The 21,492-nt window shown below is 36.1% G+C and overlaps 2 protein-coding genes across 2 annotated transcripts in view; one reads left to right on the top strand and one right to left on the bottom strand.

Moving 5' to 3' along the window:
• The window catches only part of vps35 (VPS35 retromer complex component), an 83,405-nt gene extending 77,625 nt beyond the window's left edge, over positions 1–5,780 (bottom strand). Inside the window, exons 1-2 of the mRNA XM_022665963.2 lie at positions 5,691–5,780; positions 2,504–2,602 (exon numbers count right to left, since the gene is read on the bottom strand). Coding sequence (XP_022521684.2) covers positions 2,504–2,602; positions 5,691–5,693 — 102 coding nt within the window. The 5' untranslated portion in view covers positions 5,694–5,780. The remainder of the gene's footprint in view (positions 1–2,503; positions 2,603–5,690) is intronic.
• A 1,290-nt stretch (positions 5,781–7,070) lies between these two features.
• orc6 (origin recognition complex, subunit 6) lies at positions 7,071–20,032 on the top strand. Its single transcript, XM_022665960.2, has 7 exons — positions 7,071–7,182; positions 7,923–8,049; positions 9,501–9,664; positions 9,781–9,870; positions 11,511–11,620; positions 16,180–16,266; positions 19,261–20,032. Exons 1-7 carry the CDS (start codon positions 7,118–7,120, stop codon positions 19,404–19,406), a joined length of 789 nt encoding a protein of 262 aa, XP_022521681.2. The 5' UTR covers positions 7,071–7,117; the 3' UTR covers positions 19,407–20,032.
• Positions 20,033–21,492: the final 1,460 nt, after the last annotated feature.

Below are 21,492 nucleotides of genomic sequence, written 5' to 3'. Positions count from 1 at the left end.
GAGAAATGAATTAAATAACAAAAAAGATGCAGAGCTTTCAGACCTCAAATAATGCAAAGAAAACAAGTTAATAATTTATAAAGTTTTAAGAGTTCAGAAATCAATATTTGGTGGAATAACCCTGTTTTTAATCACAGTTTTCATGCATCTTGGCATCATGTTCTCCTCCAAGAAACTTATCATTTTTGTCTATTACAAACAGCATTACTTGAAAGTTCTTTAAAAAAGGCCATAAATGCTGTATTTAATCAGTATATTAACATTATATCAGTGGCACTAAATTGCCTTTAAATGACAATCATAATATTGTTTATCATAATTATTTCCTGGACAGTGTATTGACCAAAATTATAATGGACAGGCCTTTATTAGAAGTACCATTTTTTTAAAACATTGAACATATGGCTCTAAGAGTAAAAGGTCATTTAAATAAAATCTCTCTCTCAAAGTCAAAGAAACACAAACAGCCTTAAGGGACAGAAAGATTGGAATGCAGTAATGTAGGAATTAATTACGAGGGTGTTTGGTACACACACCCACACAACCGTTATAAACCAACACCAAAGTGATCAGAGAAAGGCACAGTTCTCTCTGTCTAAACAGCGGCCTGTAGGTTTAGATTTGGATCAGTTTATCAGAGGGAAGTCTATAATCTATTTAGTTCTCATTGCTCACATCAGGACAGCAAAACAACACCAGAGGGGGCCCACAGGTTGAATTTTGTTGCCACAAGATCACATTTAATAAAAGTATTGTGTTTTTCAATATACAAATCATATAAATTATTCATAAAAAAAATCTATTTTAATCAGTAGTTATTATATAAAGATTGAGGTCTTATATAGGACTGCAACCATAGCTATTTTTAGTTTGGACACAGACTGCCCCAGAGATAACTTTGATAAACAATATTGTCTCCTGATTAACATCTCAACTCAAACATCATGAATAATACAATTACACTCTTAAGGGGGGTGTAATTGAAATATTAGAAATAATGTTTTTTTTTTGTTTTTTTAAAGGGAAATACAGCTCAAGAAAAAAATAATAGATCACTTAAAAATGATGAGTTTCTTTAATTTTATCAAATTCGAAAAGCTCTGGAATATAATCAAGAGGAAGATGGATGATCACAAGCCATCAAAGCAAACTGAACTGCTTGAATTTTTGCACCAGGAGTAAAGCAGCATAAAGTTATCCAAAAGCAGTGTGTAAGACGGGTGGAGGAGAACATGATGCCAAGATGCATGAAAAAAACTGTGATTAAACCAGGGTTATTCCACCAAATATTGATTTCTGAACTCTTAAAACTTTATGAATATGAACTTGTTTTCTTTGCATTATTTGAGGTCTGAAAGCTCTGAATCTGCATTTTTTGTGTTATTTCAGACATTCCTCATTTTCTGCAAATAAATGCTCTAAATGAGAATATTTTTATTAGGAATTTGGGAGAAATGTTGTCTGTAGTTTATAGAAAAACACAACCATGTTCATTTTACTCAAACATAAACCTATAGATAACATAATCAGAGAAACTGATTCAGAAACTGAAGTGCTTTTTTAATTTAATTTAATTGGATTTTCCAGCGGTAACATCCTTTTTATTAATCATTAGTCAAAGTTAATTTATGGGGGGGGGGGGTTAGACTTTCACAAAGGGCTAGATTGGTTTGGATATTTGCTTCCCTTAGTAAATGAAATCCACATTAAAAAAATGCTTTTTATATTTACTCTGGTTATATTTGTTTGGTATTAAAGTTATTTGTATTTTGTATTACAAAAATGCAAAAACAAAAGAACTCTGAAAGTGGCGAATACTTTTTCACACCAATGCACATGCAATATGAATTTGGAGCTTTATAAATGTATGTACACTTAGTTGCACTGTACTACCCATCTGCCACCACTGTTGCAATCATCAAGATTAATAACCTTGAGTCACTGAAACATGCTTTTTCTTGGCTTTTTTTTTTTTTTTTTTAGATGCTTGATGAGGTCGTTTCCTTCTCATGGTGAAACCACAGTTTAAACTCTGGTCATGTGACAAGTTACACCACATGTTACACTACACACACTTTGAGAGCCTTATAACTGAAAATGTTTTCAATGGTCACTACTGTGACCCATGGGATTAAATTAATAGGTTAATAGGACACTCATGATCCGAAAGAATAAAACACACCATCATATGTACAAAACATGTGTAAAATGAAACTTTACTTTATATTTTTATACAAACAAAGCAGTTTAGATTAACACAGGGTTTACCACAACACAAAATGAACCTAGGTCTCACACCAATCTTTACAACTAAACTATTCATTAAAAATCAATATATTACAATAATAAAGAATTTCAAGTTACAATATTGCGATGCTTATACATTATACTGTACAATTTACTTACATCTCTACTATGCCCTTAATCGCCATTACAACGAGACGAGTAGAGTACAGTGTTTATTGTTCCACTAAGCAGAAAAGTTATTTAGGGCTTGACTCACCAGGCAGCGCTTCATCTGAAATGACTGTACTTTAACCGCCTGGATCGCCTCGTCCAGCAGCTTCTCCTGCTCATCCTGGGGTGACTGATGAGTGGTAGGCTAGCAAAGAGATAACAGGAGTCAGATCAGTGGAGACAGTGAAGAAGAGTTGTAAGAAAACATTATTTTTCTTAATTATCTTAATTGTCATGGATGTGTTTTGAGCGTATCAGGAAATAAACCAGTAAGTGTGCCACTTGCCATTTCCTTTAAGAGCCGGGTGTGCTTTGACCTTGGTGTGTTCGTATCTTAACAGCGCAGCGCTTTTGTGCATCTTAGCAGAGGATACTGACCTAGGAGTGTGCGATAAATATCGTCCACGAAATTATCCGAATTGGTGTGTTAATGACGTGAACGCTGACGTTATCAAGTATGCTAATCACTGAGAAAAAGTTCAGACACAGCCAGCCTCTCAGTCTACTACCCTGGATTTAATTCACAGATTAGGATAATCTTCACTCGCGTGGGGGGAGGTTTGGATAGGAAAGGACGGACATTGCTCAAACAACGGCAATATGTAAATTCTGTAAGAAGGCGGTTGCCATTAAAGACAGCTCGACAATTAACCTGTTTCATCAAAACAGCACACAGAGTATGAGGAGTACGACAAAAAAGGCAGCAGATGGCAAGAAATAACAAATGCAGTCACAAATTACACAATATATATTGTTTACAGTGGGTTATTGGTTTACAAATGCAAGAAAAAGTTTTTTTTTTTTGTAAATGTGCAATACATATTGTTTATAGTTTTATATGTATGCTGCAGAAATCACCAAACAGCAAACACATTGATCAGGTTATTACAATTTAAATAGCCAGTTTCTATAGTTTAGTTTTGTGTTATTTGTGTCAGGTAAATGAATGGCCTTAAATTGTTTACAATATTATAATTTGTAAACATTTATTTTAATATTATTTTAGTTCAAGTTAGCACAATATAAGGCTTTTACAAACACATTTATGAATAATGCAAAATATTGTTTAATATCGGTATCGGCATCTTTTTTTTTTCTTCTTCCAATATCGCACACTCCTATACTGACCTGCGCTTTTCATGGCAATTTTCAGAAATAGCAAATGTTAATTTATTCTGTTTATTGCTGAGGTAAATGCTAGCTTTGTGTGCTGAACGCATGCCTCATGCACGCCGCACATGCTCACTATGGGGGGGGGGTGACCATTTAAATGGCCTGGGGGAAATATGTAACAGCCAGTATTTAGTAATGTGTACCCTGTTCCTTTAAGAGCACACAATGAGAGGGTGCTTTTCCTGGCGGGGGTGCTGAATTCGGCATCATAGTAGTGCTGAAATCTGCAACATGGCATAAAAAAGAACCCCATCTCGGCAGTGTGTATGCACCATCTTCTTGATAAAAGCGAAGATAATCTGCTTTAATCCACTCCAGAGAGGGGGTGCTTTTCCTGTCAGGGGTGCTGAATTCGGCACAACAAAAGTTCCTGTGAACCTTCAAAGAACCGCTCGTGTTTCCACGTTTCCTTCTTTTGGCCACTCGCATCACAGGTTCGCTGGTTCCAGACCACCAAGATTATGAGGCCAGAACGGCACAGATTTTTTTGGGCAGAGAGCCTGTGATTTTGCAGGGAAAAAGCACAGAACCGTTCTACGTTTCTGCGAGGCTGGTAGAAAAGCGCCCAGATATCGCTTCTCCACCAAAAGAACTCTGGTTCCATGTCTGTCCGAGTGTCCGGTGATGTGCTCCATATCTCTCTTTCAGGGTCGGAGCTGGAAGTCTAAACCGAGACCAGCTCCAGAGCGTTACAACTGGACACAGACAGAAAAAAATCTGCGTGTTGGGTGGGGCAGATTACAGTGGAAGTTGGGGTCAAACTTCGTGGCCTTATTAACTTGAGTTAAAAAATAATAATAACGCGTTACTGATTTATAATTAAATCACGTGTGTTAACACACTAACGTTGAGAAAAAAAATATGTCAGCAAGTACCTGTTGGAACTAAATTTATTTCTAATACCATTGTGCATAGTTTTTTTTTTAATTGCTCTAATACAGGGGTGTCCAAACTACAGCCCGCGGGCCATTTGTGGCCCGTTTCCTTTTTTGGAGTGGAGTGGAGTGTTTCATTATTTGTTTTATTACAGAGTGTTACCCATGACTTCAAATATATTTCTCCTTCTGGCCCCCAACAAAAAAAAAGTTTGGACACCCCTGCTCTAATATGAAAATATTACAGCAAATTTGACAATATTGCCTCATGGCTTAATTAACTCATGTTAAAAAAATATAATAACATGTTACTGATTTCAAATTATTCGCAAGGGTTAACATCTTAATGTTGACAACCTTAATAAATATACCCCAGCAAGTATCCATTTGAAATCTTGTCAATTTAATTCTGATTTCATCATGCATCCCTACTAGTTATGACAACAGCATATTAATCATGATATGGTAAAATTATGTCTTCCTGCTCTAATATGAAAATATTACAGCAACGTGACAATATTGCCTAATATATCATCCCATCAAATATCAGCCCACATTTAGCTAATGTTACTCTCACTCACTGTTTAGATCTCACTTCATTTACAGTGATGACAGCTGTCCCTACAGAGCTATCATCAGGTTATCACCGTCACTGAGGTCTAGAAGTGAGGTCAGGAATTACAGTGCAATTAAGCATCACATTAACAGCGCAGCGTTGAATACATAACATTAATTTAATTAATTAATTAATTAAAAATCCCTTAAAATCAGGGCAGGGCGAATGGCTGCTAGCTAGTCTAGGTTAACTAACTAGCCTCCAGCAGCTTAGCTCAGTCATACAGTTCAAACCAGCCGACCAACACCTGCTGCACACAATTAAATACAAGCTTAAACTATATATAAACATTATAAATAAACATTAAACACAAGAAATAAGCAAAGAAACGACGCAGAGCTGCAGAACTGGAGCCTGTTAGCTTAGCTTAGCGTAGCCTAGCTTCCTACAGGCCTCAGCAATGGACTGATAGCAGCTAACAAGCTAAGGAGCTAAATTCCACGCAGAAACAGCAGTATTTCACAGCTCAGGGTGAGTTTTTCTGGTGAAGCAGGAGCTGTGAGTGTGTTTAACAGGGTTATATTCACTCTACAGGAGGAATTTCAGTGAATTTAATCAGTTTTACTCACCATGATTATTAAATATCAGCAATCACCGGACGCCTCTAAAAAACGCTCTCTGTCATGTGACTCTCAGCCACGTCGCCGCTGATTGGCTGAACCGCGCACTGTCAGGAGTGAATGCAGCGCAGTTTGAAGTTTATTTATTTAAACTGTAAAAACTCTCCGTTTTCATAACATACCTTTTAATTCCCTTAAACTAAGAAACAACTCCAAAATAACACATTTGTTAAATTTTAACAATAAAAAGAAATGTAGCTTTTACCTCATAATGTTCGTTGTGATATAAAGTAAAGTAAGGTATATTTAAAATATGACATACTAACTAATACTAACTAACTAATAGACACTACATACCACAAACTACATACCCAACAAACCAGCCAGATTTAAAACTGATCACATTGGTGCTGGATTGCCTATGTTCCTGGAAAAGGTTTTGTTTGGTTTAAAATGTATACAGAATAAATACATAAAACTTTACTATATTAATGTAAATTAAATATTTTCAGCATTTTACATTTGTACAGCTTTACCCTGCAAATTCCCTACTTAGTAAATATTCAAAACAATACAATATTTGTTATGAACAGAGCATGTATATATCTATATTTATTTATTGTTTTAATGTGTTTCTCGGAGATTCTTCAAGTCTTCAAGTCTTTCTTCAGGTCTTATCTTCAAGTCCACTGACCACTCATTGACTCTTACAGATAATGTAATGATAAAAACGATCGATTGTTATAAATTTTTTTATTAACTTTTACATTCTTTTAGGTAATATTTAAATGAACAGATGTTTAATAATTTAATAATTCATAATTAATTAAATGCTCATTTATGACATTATCTTTATAACAAATGCCGTCACTGTTTCCTTCATTGATTGACGTCGCGTTTCACCAATCGACGGAAGAGGGGCTTTTTTTTTGTCTTTTTGTTGTTCTTTAATAGTTTTGTTAAAGTATGTAAGATAAAAAAAAAAAAAAAAAAAAATGCTTCTCCAAATTATACTTTTTTATTTATTAATAGTTGCTTAAAGAAAAACGTAATAGATTATTATTGTTGTTGAAAAATGTTTCTTTTAAACTAATGTTAAATATATTAAAATAATTGAATTAGATTAAGTGAACTATTTACATATTTTAAAAAGACTCCGTAATTTCCTAATAATGTTATTTTTTATATTTAAGCTGACTTGTCTATTGACTTGTTTATTATTATTTTTTTTATATATTTACACAACTTTATTTGCAAAAAATTGAAAACAGACACGCGTCACCGGAAACATCAGTGATTGACGTGAGGCTTCACCAATCAACGCGGAAAAAGCGTCGAGATGAACCAATCAGAGCGCATTAGGTCTTCCGGGGCGTCAAATTTCCCGCGAAAACTCGGCTGTGTCTGCTTGAGCTGCTGTTAGAGGAACTCTGAAGATGGATAAAGAACTTTTTAGAAAACTTGCGTCTAAAATGGGGATCAGCTCGGTTAGAGTGTTGAGGTATGTAGTGTTTAACTTGGTTTAGAGCAGAAATGAGTGATATAACGCGCTTGTTGCGTCTGATTGTATTGTTAGAGTGTTTCTAGCTCCCTAACATGGCCAGATCCAGCTCCATACTGGTAGAATAACTTAGATTTTGATCAGCATGGGGACATGTTTTGGTGGGTTTAATGGTTTAGCTGGTTTACAGGCATGATCAGACTGACCTGACCAGTTTAGATAACCAGTATGATTAATTCTGACCAAACTGAAGCCTGGTTAATAGCTGGTTAAGCAGTTAGATAACCAGTATATGTTGTGTTTTCTGTCTAAATAATAAAGATAAACAGCTTCTCAACCACCTTAACCATTAAAAACAAGCTAAACGTCATCTGAAGCTGAATATTTGTTTTTAAGATTTAAGATAAGATTGATTCTGTATTTATTATTGGGTAAATTGCTACTATATTGTTTATATTTTCATACATCCACTGTAAATTTGTGTATTTGTACATAGAGCTGTTTATTATTTTATTTTTTATTTTATTTTATTTTATTTTTGTTCAGGCCCCAAAAGGATTGCTGCTAAATTTCCTTGTACACTGTGCAATGACAATACAATTATCTTATCTTATCTTATCTTATCTTATCTTATCTTATTTTGGACACTGGTTGGGGAGAATTGAACAGTATCTAAGTTAAATTAGATAATTAATACATATATATTGTGTGTGTGTGTGTGTGTGTTTGATTGATCACAGCCAGGCAGAGGAGTACATGCGGTTGTCTCAGGTCAGGTGCACCAGTCTCGGTGGTGCCACAGCTACCAGTAAAGCTATTATTTGCCTGGAACTGGCAGCAACAGCTATGAAGTTCCCCCTGGACAAGGTAAAGTATAGCTTATAATGATTACTGTATACACTATGGGTGGAATCACTGGGCAATCAACAGTAGAAGTATAGATATTAGGGTTTTAAATGCTTAAAATATCAACTCAAGCTTTGTACTCTTTAAGTAAAAGTACTAGAATCAAGTAGGGGTGTGCCATATCATATCGTACACGATAATATCGGCAACATTTTTTAATATCGTGAACGATATAATACCCTAAAAATATCGTGCCATATTACCCACCCCTTATTATTATTATTTTATTTTATTTTTTTAACTGTTTTTAGCAAAAGAAAAATTCACACTGTTCTCATTTTCCATTATATATCTACTAGAGACAGATTATATCTGTCCAGTATCATTTTATATATCCAACTTTTAATCTTGGATAAATGGAGATATTTGGAGTACATTATTAGCATCATGACATTCTGGATCATTGACTTCTATTACAAATCTGATCAAATTCTTGTATTTTTTTAATATCTCAGGTAGTGGTGTGACATATGTCGTTTGCAATAATAAAATAAAATTTTGTTGCAGTAGTGTATTCTTGAAAAGAAAAAAAAAATAAATAATTTATATCGCCAAGAGTATCGTTATCGCGAAAATACCGTTAAATATTGTGTTATTATTTCAGAGCCATATCTCCCACCCATAGATCACAGTATAAACCAATAGGGAGTCAGAATGGTATGTGTTTATACTTCACTACATCCAATTACAATCAGATTCACTCTATCTATAATGAAATAGGAGTAATGAGGCTATTTTTAAAATGTAATGAGTAGAAAGTTCAGATAACTGTGTGGAAATGTAAGGATTAGAAGTGAAAACTTGTATGAAAAATAAATATTTACTCCAGTAAAGTATAGGTAAGCAACATTTGTAATTAAGTAAAATAATAAAGCATTTGTATTTTGTTACTTGACACCTCTGTTTATGATACTTTGACATTACAATACTGTGATTTGCTGATACTTGATAGATCACAGCACAATTCTCTTTGATACTTCAATGCATCTGTTTTAATAAAGAAAAGAAAATACTCCTAAATAAGCAAATGCAAGGAATTATAGATTTATTGGTGATATTTTTGCAAAATCGATGTTTTGTCCCACCCCTATTAGAAAATATGACTGGCTTTCCTTTAGTCAACATGTTTCTATGCCTACCTAAAACTGCCGATCCAGTAAGGAATAGATTTTTCCATGTTTGTATCGGTTATATTTTGTTTTAAGCTTATGGACATTTTGTTCAATAAATGATAAAGTGATGTTTCATATTTACAAAACTATTAATCTAACAAGCATGTTACAATAATTTTGATGTAAAAAAAAAAATTAAATGTTTAATTGCAGGCATTTGAATGGCAGTTAATCATCAGTTAAAACTGCAGGATCCGGACAGCCTTTTATTTTTTTTATTTTATTTTTTGTCTCATTTAGGAGTTTGCCATCAAACTCTCAGGGCTGAATAAGAAAATCTACCAGAGCAGCCTGAAGTCGATGGAGTGCATGCTGGGTCTGCAGTCCAGCGTTGGGCTCAGAGAGCTGGCTGTGCAGTACGGCTGTATGGAGGCAGTGAAGGTGGCGTCTCAGATTCTCCAGAGGTGGGTTGGTATACCGTATTTTTTGCACTATAAGGTGAAATGAAGATCCTCAATTCTGCAGATGTTTGAGTGTATTGTTGTGTAGATGTTGTGATCTCTTCTGCTGTGTGTTTCAGATACGGGGCCAGTCTACCTGCAGCTCAGCAGCAAGACCTGGATCTGTCAAAGCCCCTCTTCACCACAGCTGCTCTCTTCACCGCCTGCAAGTGAGTGTTTCTAAATCTCAGTGCTGTGAGCTCAGTCTAATGATTTGTTTCTGAGAGGGATTAGGTTTTTGTACAGGTGCAAATCAAACAATTAGAATATCAATGTAAAGTTACTTTATTTCAGTAATTAAGTTAAAATGTGAAACTCTGGTTTGAACCCCCCCCCCCCCCCCATTATGCAGCTCTGCTCCCTCCGGGTGGGTAGATGGTGCTCTTTCCCCACTCCACTCCTAGGGTGATGTCTGGAGCACAGGGCGTCTGTGAGCTGATGTATCTAAACCGAGTCGCTGCGCTTTCCTCCAAGCGTTAGCGCTGTGATGCTGCTCGGCAATGCTGCATCAGCAGCAGCTCGAAAAGAAGCGGAGGCATGTGTTAGTCTTCACCATCCTGGTGTGTTGGGGCATTACTAGTGATAGGGGGAGTCCTAATGAGTGGGTTGGGTAATTGGCTGGAGAAAATGGGGAAAAATTAGAAATAAAATTATTTAAAAAAAAAAAAAAGTGAAACTCGTATATTACCGTATTTGTCACACAAAAAGGTGCATTATTATAAGTTTTATTATAAGTATTATATAAGTAAGTGCGCCTCTCAATGAAGGTCTATTTTCTGGTCTATTTTTATACATAAGGCGCACTGAATTATTAATCACATTTTTAGTGACAATAGTAAGGAACAAGGGTGTCGCCAGCAGGACTTGGCACACTGTCAAAAGTACCAGTCTGTCTTATATAATGTATTATGTAATATTGATTTTTGTGTTTTTAATTGGCTGTAAGCTATAATCATTAATAATAAAATAAATAAACATTTAAAATAGATCACTGTGTTATACATCTATATAATGAGTTTCACGTTTTGACCTGAATTACTGAAATAAAGTAACTTTTCAATGATATTTACAGATGCACATGTTTTTTGTACACATACATGCATACCTACATACACACACAATATATAAGGGTCAGAAATTACAGTAGTCATGATACCTCAACTAATTATTAATTGACACTAGTAAAGACATTATTAAACATTGCTAAATTATAATGCTTAAGTATGTTGTAAAAATAATTTAAAATAATGACTTTTTAATCATTATAGTATTAATTACTAATATAGTACTAATTGTTGAGACATTTTCTTGATCGACCTTAATTATAAAGTGTTACCAATATTTTATGAATATCAGGAACTGTACTATACTACTGCATTAAAATCATGTACTATAAACATTAATATAAGAATAAATGTGCCACAATAGTGAAAAATATTTATTGCATGCACATCACCACTATTGTTGCATGTAAAAACTATAGCGCTGTTATGTATGATGCATGTTACGATACGATATGTACTGCCCTTATGCGACAGGTCTAAATTTGATCACTGATGGTATTTTTTTTTTTTTTTATTATTATTATTATTCTTGTGCTCTGTATGTTCAGATTTCAGATAGCTCAGTAAAGTCAGGCTTTGATTGGGTTTAATGAAATCACTGAGCTGCTTTATCTGCTGTGGATGTTCGGCGTTTATTTCATCACCCTGAGGTGTTCCCCCGGGGCCTTCAGGTTTGGGCTCTGCTGTTCTGCGCTCTGATGGCCGAGGAAATTAAAGTAACGTCAGATCTGACATTTGCTTTGAAGGTGCATGAAAATCAGAGCAGACAAGAAGCTGGCGTCGTCTTCCGGAGCCAAGAAGGGCATCTTTGACAGGCTGTGCTCTCAGCTTCAGAAGTTTGGACAGGAGATTTGCAGTGAGTGTGAAAATCCTGATTAATTCTCTGCTGTGATGGATGAGCTAATTAAGAGCGATCTGATGGCCGCCGCAGCGAGCGGGCCGCGTTTTTGCGGAACAAAGGAGGTTTCCAGATAACAAAGATGCTCTAATGCAGGGTGTCAAACACTTTATATAGATCGCAGGATGATTTGAGTCACGCATTATTCTTGGGGTGGTTGCTATGGACACGGAACAATTAGTTATTTGCATGTTTTTCGTAATCTGTGCATCATGCTCTGTCTTGTATGTGAACGGGGGGGGCTTGGGGAAGGTTTGTATTCCTCTCTGCTGAGGCTTTCACGTTTATGCCGAGGAACGTTATCTATTCTTTTATTCTTTTAGAGATGGAGATTGTAGCTCTCCTCTTTCCCCCTGAGGCTGGAGGACGCTGGAGACTCTTATTTTAGAACCAGAACCAAAACCTAGCTCAAACGATCATCTCTTCAGGCGTTCTGGCTTTCTATTACCAGCTTTCCAGCTCCACACAGTCCCCTGTTGCTCCTCTATCTGCTGACACCTCTCTTCTGTTCTTCACTCTCTGCTCCACTTTAAAAAAAGCTTTTCTTAACTTTCACTATTCACTACAGGCTCTCTAAAAACAGGAAACGGATTCAGGGAGAGATGGAGATTTGGAAGATGGAGAGAGAGCTATAGGGAGATCAAAAATTCCATAATGCTTGAGAGAGGGATTTCTCAGGGGGCCAGTTGTTTAAATGTAATCTAATCGGATTTTGGTTATCGGATTGGATCAAATCTGAAAAACGGGTTGTTTAAAAGGGAAAGATTGATCCAAAAAAACAGGATTACCCTGATCCCAACAAGGGGTAGGATTTCAAGATGGATTTCAGGAAGAAAATGTAGTAAAACTTTTGAAATCAAAGTTTTAAAGTAAAAAAAAAAAGTACATTTGTACAATTTAGTGTATATACTTTTATTCCTATTTTGCACTTGACCTGTGCATTGATAGACATAGGCTACCAATTAAGCCTTTCACTATAGTAAAGTAAAAAATAAAAACAATCTTGACCCCATTAAATAATCCCCCCAAAAGATTTAAATAACAAACAAAAATAATATATTCATTTTTTCATCTACGTCACTGTCATTCATCACTGTATATTAAGGTCATAGAAACATTCATTAGATATGAAGCTGTCAAAAATAATTTTGGACAATTGCAAAGAACACCAGAGTTTGTTCTGGTTCTTCAACAGGCTCAGGTGCATCATGAACATCACAGAGAGGGACATTGCGTCTGGTAGCAACGTTGGGCAGGACAATACATGCAAGTGTTATGTTGCATGCTCCCTGTGGGTCGACTCGCAAATAGTTAAGGCACGCAAAGCGTCTCTTCAGAACTCCATTTAAACGCTCAATTGCTCGTATTGTTTTGCAATAAGCAGTATCTTGTTACTGCAACAAAAGGAGTCTTCAACCCCTGTTGGTTCTTCTATCTGTTTTTTACATAGTAGCTGGTAATCCGGATTAGGTAATCCTGAAAACTGTGTTTCTGGATCAGGTTGATCCAATCCAATATTGCTTTGAAAAACTGACTTAAAAGTAAGACAGATCACCTGATCCTGGATAGCAAAAAATGGGATTACAAAATCTGGATAATTTTGATCCGGATTACATTTGAACAACTGGCCCAGGATCTATAGAGGGAGATCTAGAGGGATATTGAAGGATCTATGAGAGGGAGGGGTAGATAAAAAAAAAATCCTCTAGAGGGATTTAGAAAGTTCTAGATGTATAAAAAGAGATCACATGACCTACTAAAGCAGGATGTTAAGATATCTAAGAACAAAAGAAATGTATGGCAGGTAAAGGATCTACCTAGAAAGATCTAGAAAAGATCATTTAGAGGAATTGAGAGAGATTCTGAAAGATCTAAATGCTTAAAGATTAACAAAAAGGACAAGAGACCTACAAATCTAGAGAGCAGTGATGGTACAGTTACTTTTAAAAAAGTAATCCGATTACTGATTACTGATTACTCCTTTAAAAAGTAACTTAGTTACTTTATGGATTACTTGATTTTAAAAGTAACTAAGTTACTTTACAAGTTACTTTATTAGTTACTTTCAGCAGCTGCAGACACCACCTCCCGCCGCCTTAACATAAACATTATAACCAGTTTTACCAAAACTCCCTTTATTGGAAAATGCATTTTTAACAGCAACAATGTATCTCTAGACATTTAAAGTTGAACTATTTCCTGAAAAAATAAGCTTAAAAATAAACATAACATAAATATTTTTTTTAGTTTTTCTTGAATTCACTTGACATAAATGCTTGTTTTTATAAAAAAATATAAAATAAAGAAAGTCTTTCTTGACCTGACATATTTAACACTGTAAAACTGAACATTGAAGCTGTTGTTCTCTGCAGGGCAGCAAGGAGTGGTTTTATAAAACAGAACCGTGTATATGATCGAGGCCAGGGATCACATATATGCGGACTGCGGTCCGGGTCCGGACCCAGACGTTCTCCAATCCGGGCCCAAACCGATAAACTACTGAGGAGGATTTAATTCTAACAGCGTTCATTTAAAGCTTCAGAACTTCCCTTGTCTTTACGGTATACGCGCTCTGCGGCACAGAAAACTTACAGACCAATCACGTGTGGTGTAAAATCTTCAAACACTCTCCTCAGCCAATCAGATCTGTGCAGACCGCTGCCCTGGCTAGTGAATTGGGACAGTAACGCGTTTGTGACATCACTGCTAGAGAGTCAGGTCAAGTAATCTAGGAATCTATGGAAGTAGGTTGAGGGATCTAGAGAGGCAGGTTAAAGAATCTAATTGGAGTTTAAAAGATTTAGAAAAGCAGGTTAAGGGATCTGTAGATGGAGGAATCAATTGAGAGAGATCAAGGGCTCCTAAATAGAGTTTAAAAGATCTAGAAACTGATTCGAATCCTGGTCATGCAGTTTGCCATCACCTGCCGTAGCCCTGAGGGAACACAATTGGCCATCCCCCGTCACTCCTAGGGTGATGTCGATCAACACAAGGCACCTGTGAGCTGGTGTATGCTGCTTGGCAATGCTGCATTAGCAGCAGTTTCAGAAAAGGTGGAGTCTGACTTCAGTTCCAGAGATGTAGAAATTTGGAGAAGCAGATTAAGAAAAATCTAGAGCACCAGAGAGGCAGACTGACTGGTTGAGAAACAGATTGAGAAATAGAGAAATCTAGAGGCAGTTTGAGAGGTCAGTCACCTCTAGATCTCTTGATTTACAAAGAATGCTCCAATCAGAGTCAAAAGGTTAATTGTTGATGACATCATGAGTGTGAAAAGCTAAGTAATAGGGCTGCACGATATTGGGGGAAAAAAAATTACATTGCATGTTTTTTTTTTTTTTTTTTTTTTTTTCGACTACATATACCGCAATATTAAACAACGCAGGGCCCATGACGTCACCAGCCTCGCCCCCACCCGCTCGCTTGGGTGTCTCACGTCTGGACCAATCAAGAGCTGAGTCAGCGCCAAGCTCTCAAAACCCGAGGAAAACTGCAAAACAACAGTATTCAGCCCTTTTATTCAGGCATTTAAATGTCCTCTTAAAAGGTACATAAGAGCGTTTTTTTTTTTTTTTTTTTCTGGGATTAAAAGTGTGAATTCAGCTGTAACTGGAAATATCTGCTCCGCAAAACTGTGCTGGGCTGACGTGCACTGCTTTCAACACGTGCCCACGTTTACAAGCACGTGCCTAACCATGTGGACGGAGGCCATGCGGTTACCTCGTGTTTACATCAGCCCCCCCCCCCCAAACCCCTGGTGCTCCCCCTCCCAATTGCGCTTCTCAGGCAGCAGCAGCCTCTCACTCACACAGACACAGAGACAGCGCTGTGTATCTACTGCTTGTGTCAAGAATCAAAACATTGACTTAAATCAACATACGTTTGATTTACTTGCCTTAAGTGACATCACACATCCAGTGATGTGACTATTGCGCATGCACACATCAAAATGACAATGCAAAAAACGATATATCGTGCAGCCCCATTCAGTAACGCTCATGAATATCAAAGAGGTAGATTTATTGATCTTGTAAATAACTGTTATTATGGGGAAACCAACCCCAACTAGAGGTGGGCAATATTATATCGTATACAATATATAACGTGACGCAGAAATATCATGATGTTAAAAATCCATATCGTGATAATAGAGGTGTTCTGTCTTAAAAGTAGCCTATTATTTACTGTGAAGCTTTAAGTGTATTTATTGTATAATTGTTTTAGTTTGCAGTTTATATGCATGCACTAAATATTCTGCAATATTTTTTGCTGCATTATATTATTTCATGCTATATAATTTATTTTGCCACATTATGATTATACTGTTATACTATTATACTATATTCCTGAAATTAATTAATTATTTTAGTTTTCCTATATCGGCAATTATATCGTTATCGCAAAAATATTGTGAAATATCTCTGAAATATCGTGATATTATTATATATCGCCCACCCCTAACCCCAACCATGTTAAATCTATAATCACTTATGAAACCATGTTTTTCGCTCTGTCAGGTTCAGCTCCTTCTATGAAGGGACCACCCAAAACAACCCAGAAACGACAGAAGACCCTCACAGAGACGCTACAAGAGACGGAGGAGGGTAAGAAAACGGCTCATTTATCTCAAAAGACCAGACTAATTAAACTCTTCCTAATCTGAACAGCAATTTGGAGATGCTCAAAAATTAATGAATATTAATGAGGGAGCAAAAATAATGAAACTGGGAATTAAGTGTTTATCCTGTACCTCTAAGAGAAGAGTGAAACTGTGGACTTTTAGTAAACTTATTTAGTGTTATGTAATGTGTGTAATGTTTGACACATGAGTGCAAATGCACACACCACAGCTCAGTCTAGTCCCTAGTATCCAGTAGAGCTGTTTAGATAAACGTTAAAAACCGATTGGACCATTCATGATGCCAGCTAAAGGCTAGAGGAGTATAGAACCCTCAGTATTGAGCTGTGGAGCAGTGCAACTCTGTTCTCTGGAATGATGGACAGAGCTCCATGCAATTCATTTTTGCTAATGATGCTCTTGAATGCAATCAAATCCTCACAGCAGTGCTCCTGCAGAATCTGGTAGAAGGCCTTCGCTGAATTATAGAGACCATAAATGGGATGGATCTAATATCTAGACACATTTAGCATTTTTTTTTTTTTTTTTTTTTGCGCAGCATAAGGAGCACCAGATTATAAGGCGCATTATGTGACACCAGTAAGGAACAGGGGTGTTGCTATGTTATCCTTATAATGGTAACACTTTTTATTTTATTTTAAGGAACACAAATTAGGCGATTATTAATGTCTTATTTGCTTAATAAAGCCTTAATTAGACATTTGTAAATTATTTATTCACTACTTATTAGGCTTTATTCTAGTTTAAGTTAAGTTTTTATTGGTGCTTAATTAGGGGTCTGTGATTGATTAAATATTAATTCCGTTTTAGTGACTTATTAAGCTCTTATTAGCTAAATTGTGATGGAGATTGACTTATTAAATGTTTATTTTGTGCATATTAGTCTCTAATTAGTGACGAACAGAACCTCATTTTAGAATATATTACACTTCTTGGTCTATTAGTGACTTATTAACCTCTTATTAACTCTTATTAAACTCCAGCACAGCCATAACCTTTCCAAACTCACATAAATCAAACTGCTGCCAATTGTAATAACACTAATAACATGTAGAATTAGCTAACAATTAATGCTTAATCTAATCTGCTTAACAGGGTGCTAACATAACTGTTTACTGTGCACTATAAGAACTAATACAGCCGTTATTAATCATTTCCACATAACAGACCCCTAATTAAGCACCAATAACACTTACACACAGAATAAAGTCTAATAATAAGTAGTGAATAAATCATTTAAAAATGTCTAAGGATTTTTTAAAGCAAATAATAATAAGACATTAATAAGCGCCTAATTTGTGTTCCTTAAAATAAAGTGTTACCCTTATAATTTAGCAGGTTTTTGGCGGCTAGTTAGTGGGTAATGCTAATGCTGCTCCAGCAGTGCTAGTCATCGTTAGCAGCAGGCTACATGTCGATAGTATTCACCTATGAACGTCGAAAGAGCTAGCACCTAGTGCGATTATCAGCTAATGCTAATGCTGCTCCCGCAGTGCTAACGGAGGTTAACAGCAGGCTACAGGCTTGCTGCGGTTAGCAGCTAATGCTGCTGGAGAACTAAACTGAAACTCCTGTATAACTCTGTGCTTCAGCAGAGTGGCTTAACTGCTCTTTAACACCTGACTGGTAAAATCCATACATAAGGCGCACTGATTATGTTTGGAAAAATAAAAGGATTTTAAGTGCGCCTTATAGTGCAAAAAATACAGCATGTAGGAAAATGCATTGTATGGCGTCCCATGACTTTTGCCACATGTCGTGGAACATAAAGGGCACACTGCATTAATCTGTGGGATATGTATGTAGAGTCTGCAGCATTCAATTTAATTGCATTTTCTGCCCCAGTTACTTAGTCCAAATGGACTGTTCCAGCCAAATGCTGCCAGTCATGCTCATTATTACCCTCTGCACTGTCCACTGTGGGTGGTAACATTTTAGCCTTCTGTGACACATTTCCACGACATGTGATTGAGGAATGTTAAATACCTAGAAAAAAATAATTGGGGAAATAGTTTTTGGTGCAAAGCTCAACGCTTGCTTCAAATATTTTATGTGGCCTTGCCATGAGCACACTGGTCAGTGTTTAGCCTCACTCACAAGATAATACCTCACAGCTTATACTTATACAGGTGTGTGGGTGCCCAGGGTGCCCTCTAAAGAGGTAACGTTTCATGATACAGTAGATATTATTATACAGTCATATGAAAAAGTTTGGGCACCCCTATTAATCTTAATCATTTTTAGTTGTAAATATTTGGGTGTTTGCAACAGCCATTTCAGTTTGATATATCTAATAACTGATGGACACAGTAATATTGAAATGGATTGAAATGAGGTTTAAAAATATTAGAAAGGCAGAGAAGAAGATCGATGCGAAAGAAGCCATTTCTGCAAGCACGCCACAAACAGAGTCTCCTGAGGTATGCTTTTGCAACTGCGACTCTGTTTGTGACATGCTTGCAGAAATGGCTTCTTTCGCATCGATCTTCTTCTCTGCCTTTCTAATATTTTTAAACCTCATTTCAATCCATTTCAATATTACTGTGTCCATCAGTTATTAGATATATCAAACTGAAATGGCTGTTGCAAACACCCAAATATTTACAACTAAAAATGATTAAGATTAATAGGGGTGCCCAAACTTTTTCATATGACTGTAATTACAGCATCGTCAGATAAGCACCCATTTCAGCAGCCCTAGTAGTGTGTGTAGTAGTGCAGGACTGGTCTAATTTGGTGTTTGGACGCCGTGTTCAGGCAGCAGTAGGCTGGAATTACGTTGACAACAGAAAAAGAAAACCCTGTTAGGCCTCAGAAAGCGAAGTTCTCTGTTTCTGAAAGATAAATGGTATTTTTCCAGCAGGAGAGTCAGTCCTGCTCTATTATCTGTCACACAGAACTGAGCAGGAACTGGGGTATGAGGCGGCAAATTGAACTCCGGCTCTCTGTGCTCTTTTAGATGATGGGTTGCCAACATCTCCTAAGCAACAGTGCGAGCAGCAGCTGAGGGACGACGAGGCCGAGGAGGACCCGAGACAGAATTATGAGGAGTGGAAGAGAAAGATCCTGGAGAACGCGATGCGAGCGACGCCCGGAGATTCGTAGGAGCGGAGAACGAACGTCGACGGCGATGGATTTTATTTATTTTATTTTTTGGTGATGCTTTACTGAAGGGTGGCGCTTTTATGAGTTCTTTATACTTAGATGCTACAAATGGTATATAAATATTTGGCAACCAAAATTTATTCAGCTGAAAATGGCCCAAAAAAATCTCTTCAAACAAATAAGTGAAAAGACCCAATAATTTATACAGAACAGGGCTGTGCTGAGATGATTATGTTCAGCGAAGCAATAAAAAAATACATAAAATACATTAGGCTACTTAATTTATAAAATTCTCAACAAAGTGACAAAAAAAACACATCGTCAAAAAGGCATCGTTTTGGCCCGTAATCATCCTTTCATTGTGTTTCAAATAAAAAATAAAAAAGCTTTTTTTTTTTTTTTTTTTTTTTTTTTTACAGTAAGTATCTTACTGCTACTGCATCTCAAAAAATTTGAATATCATTGAAAAGTTACTTTATTTCAGTAACTCAGTTCAAAATGTAAAACTCATATCATATAGATGGATTACACACAGTGATCTATTTTAATCGTATTTTTTTTTTTATTGTTGATAATTTTGTGGCTTACAGCCAATAAAAACCCAAAAATCAGTTTCTTAGAAAATTTGAATATTATATATAAGACCAATTGATACTTTTGGCAGTGTGGGCAGTGTGCCAAATCCTGCTGGAAAATGAAATCTGCATCTCCACTCTTCCTCCAGACTCTGCTCCCTTAATTTTCCAAATGAAATGTAACATTTACTGATGATCAGTGATGGTTTAATGGAGAGACATGTCATCTGCTGGTGTTGATCCACTGTGTTTTATTATCAAGTCTAAAGTCAGTGCAGTTTTGTTTTCCCACAAAATCTTACAGCACTTCATGCTTCCCTCTGCTACTGATGACGTTTATAGAGATGCAGATTTCATTTTCCAGCAGGACTTGGCACACTGCCCACACTGCCAAAAGTACCAATTGATTTTATATAATATGCTTCTTTTCTGAGACACTGATTTTGTTTTTTTTTATTGGCTGTAAGCCATAATCAACAACAATAAAATAAATAAACGCTTAAAATAGATCACTCTGTGTGTAATACATCTATAAAATATGAGTTTCATATAATTTTTTTCATATAATTAATAATAAATTACTGGAATAAAGTAATTTTTGAATGATATTCAGATTTTTTGGGGATGTACCTGTAGAGGAACCACTTATAGTTTTTGTAGCAGTGTTTTTCAGTGTTATTAGTTATTAGACAGCTGACCAGTTTGGTTTTGGTAGATTTACGATGAAATGCCTTATTAATCAGCCTGATCAGTTGATTATGGTGTGTTGGGATCCGGAAGGGCAGGTAAGCTACATTCACATATATCAGGATGTTTAAAAACTGACATTTTGTTTCCTTTCTGTGGCTTTAAAGAGCCCTGTTTTATGATATCAATCGGAGAACCCCTTGTAGTACCCTTTTTTTTTTTTTTTTTAATATAGATATCAAATCTTGTTCTTGCTGGACGTAAAGGAATCAACTTATATTTTATTATATTTATTTAGTTTTGATTGGCTGTGTAATATCAGACCTACCCCAGATTATAGAGTCGTAAGTGTAAAACTAAAATCTGGAATCCAGATTTGAACAACCCTGTTCTACAAAACCCATTGTAGCATTAAAGGTGAACTCTGGTGTAAAATGGACCTTTGTTGTAGTAAAACATGATAAAAAGTACTTTGATGAATAGCACATCTCCGTTCTCCCACAGCGTTCTGAGATCCAGAACTTTTAACTGTTTGTACTTCAGAGACGCTTCAGACTAGGTAACATGGGGCATAATAATTTTACCCCCCAAAAAATATTTTTCCACCGTTATCCAGCAGCTCAAAGTAGCTCCACACCTCTTTGCTAGAATCCGGAGAGCCCTGACTTGATTTAAAATAAGGCATTAATAACTTCAAAAATAAAAATCTACTGTTTCTGCATCTTGGAACGCTGTGGGAAAACGGAGGTGAGCTCTTCATTAAAGATAAGTATTTTATTTTATTTTTTTTATCATGTTTTACTACATTTTAAAAGTCCATTTTA

Source organism: Astyanax mexicanus, chromosome 23 (genome assembly GCF_023375975.1).
Source record: "Astyanax mexicanus isolate ESR-SI-001 chromosome 23, AstMex3_surface, whole genome shotgun sequence".
NCBI lineage: Eukaryota > Metazoa > Chordata > Actinopteri > Characiformes > Acestrorhamphidae > Astyanax > Astyanax mexicanus.
The sequence above is the reverse complement of the archived record's forward strand: the minus strand, read 5'-3'. Positions and strand labels throughout refer to the sequence as shown.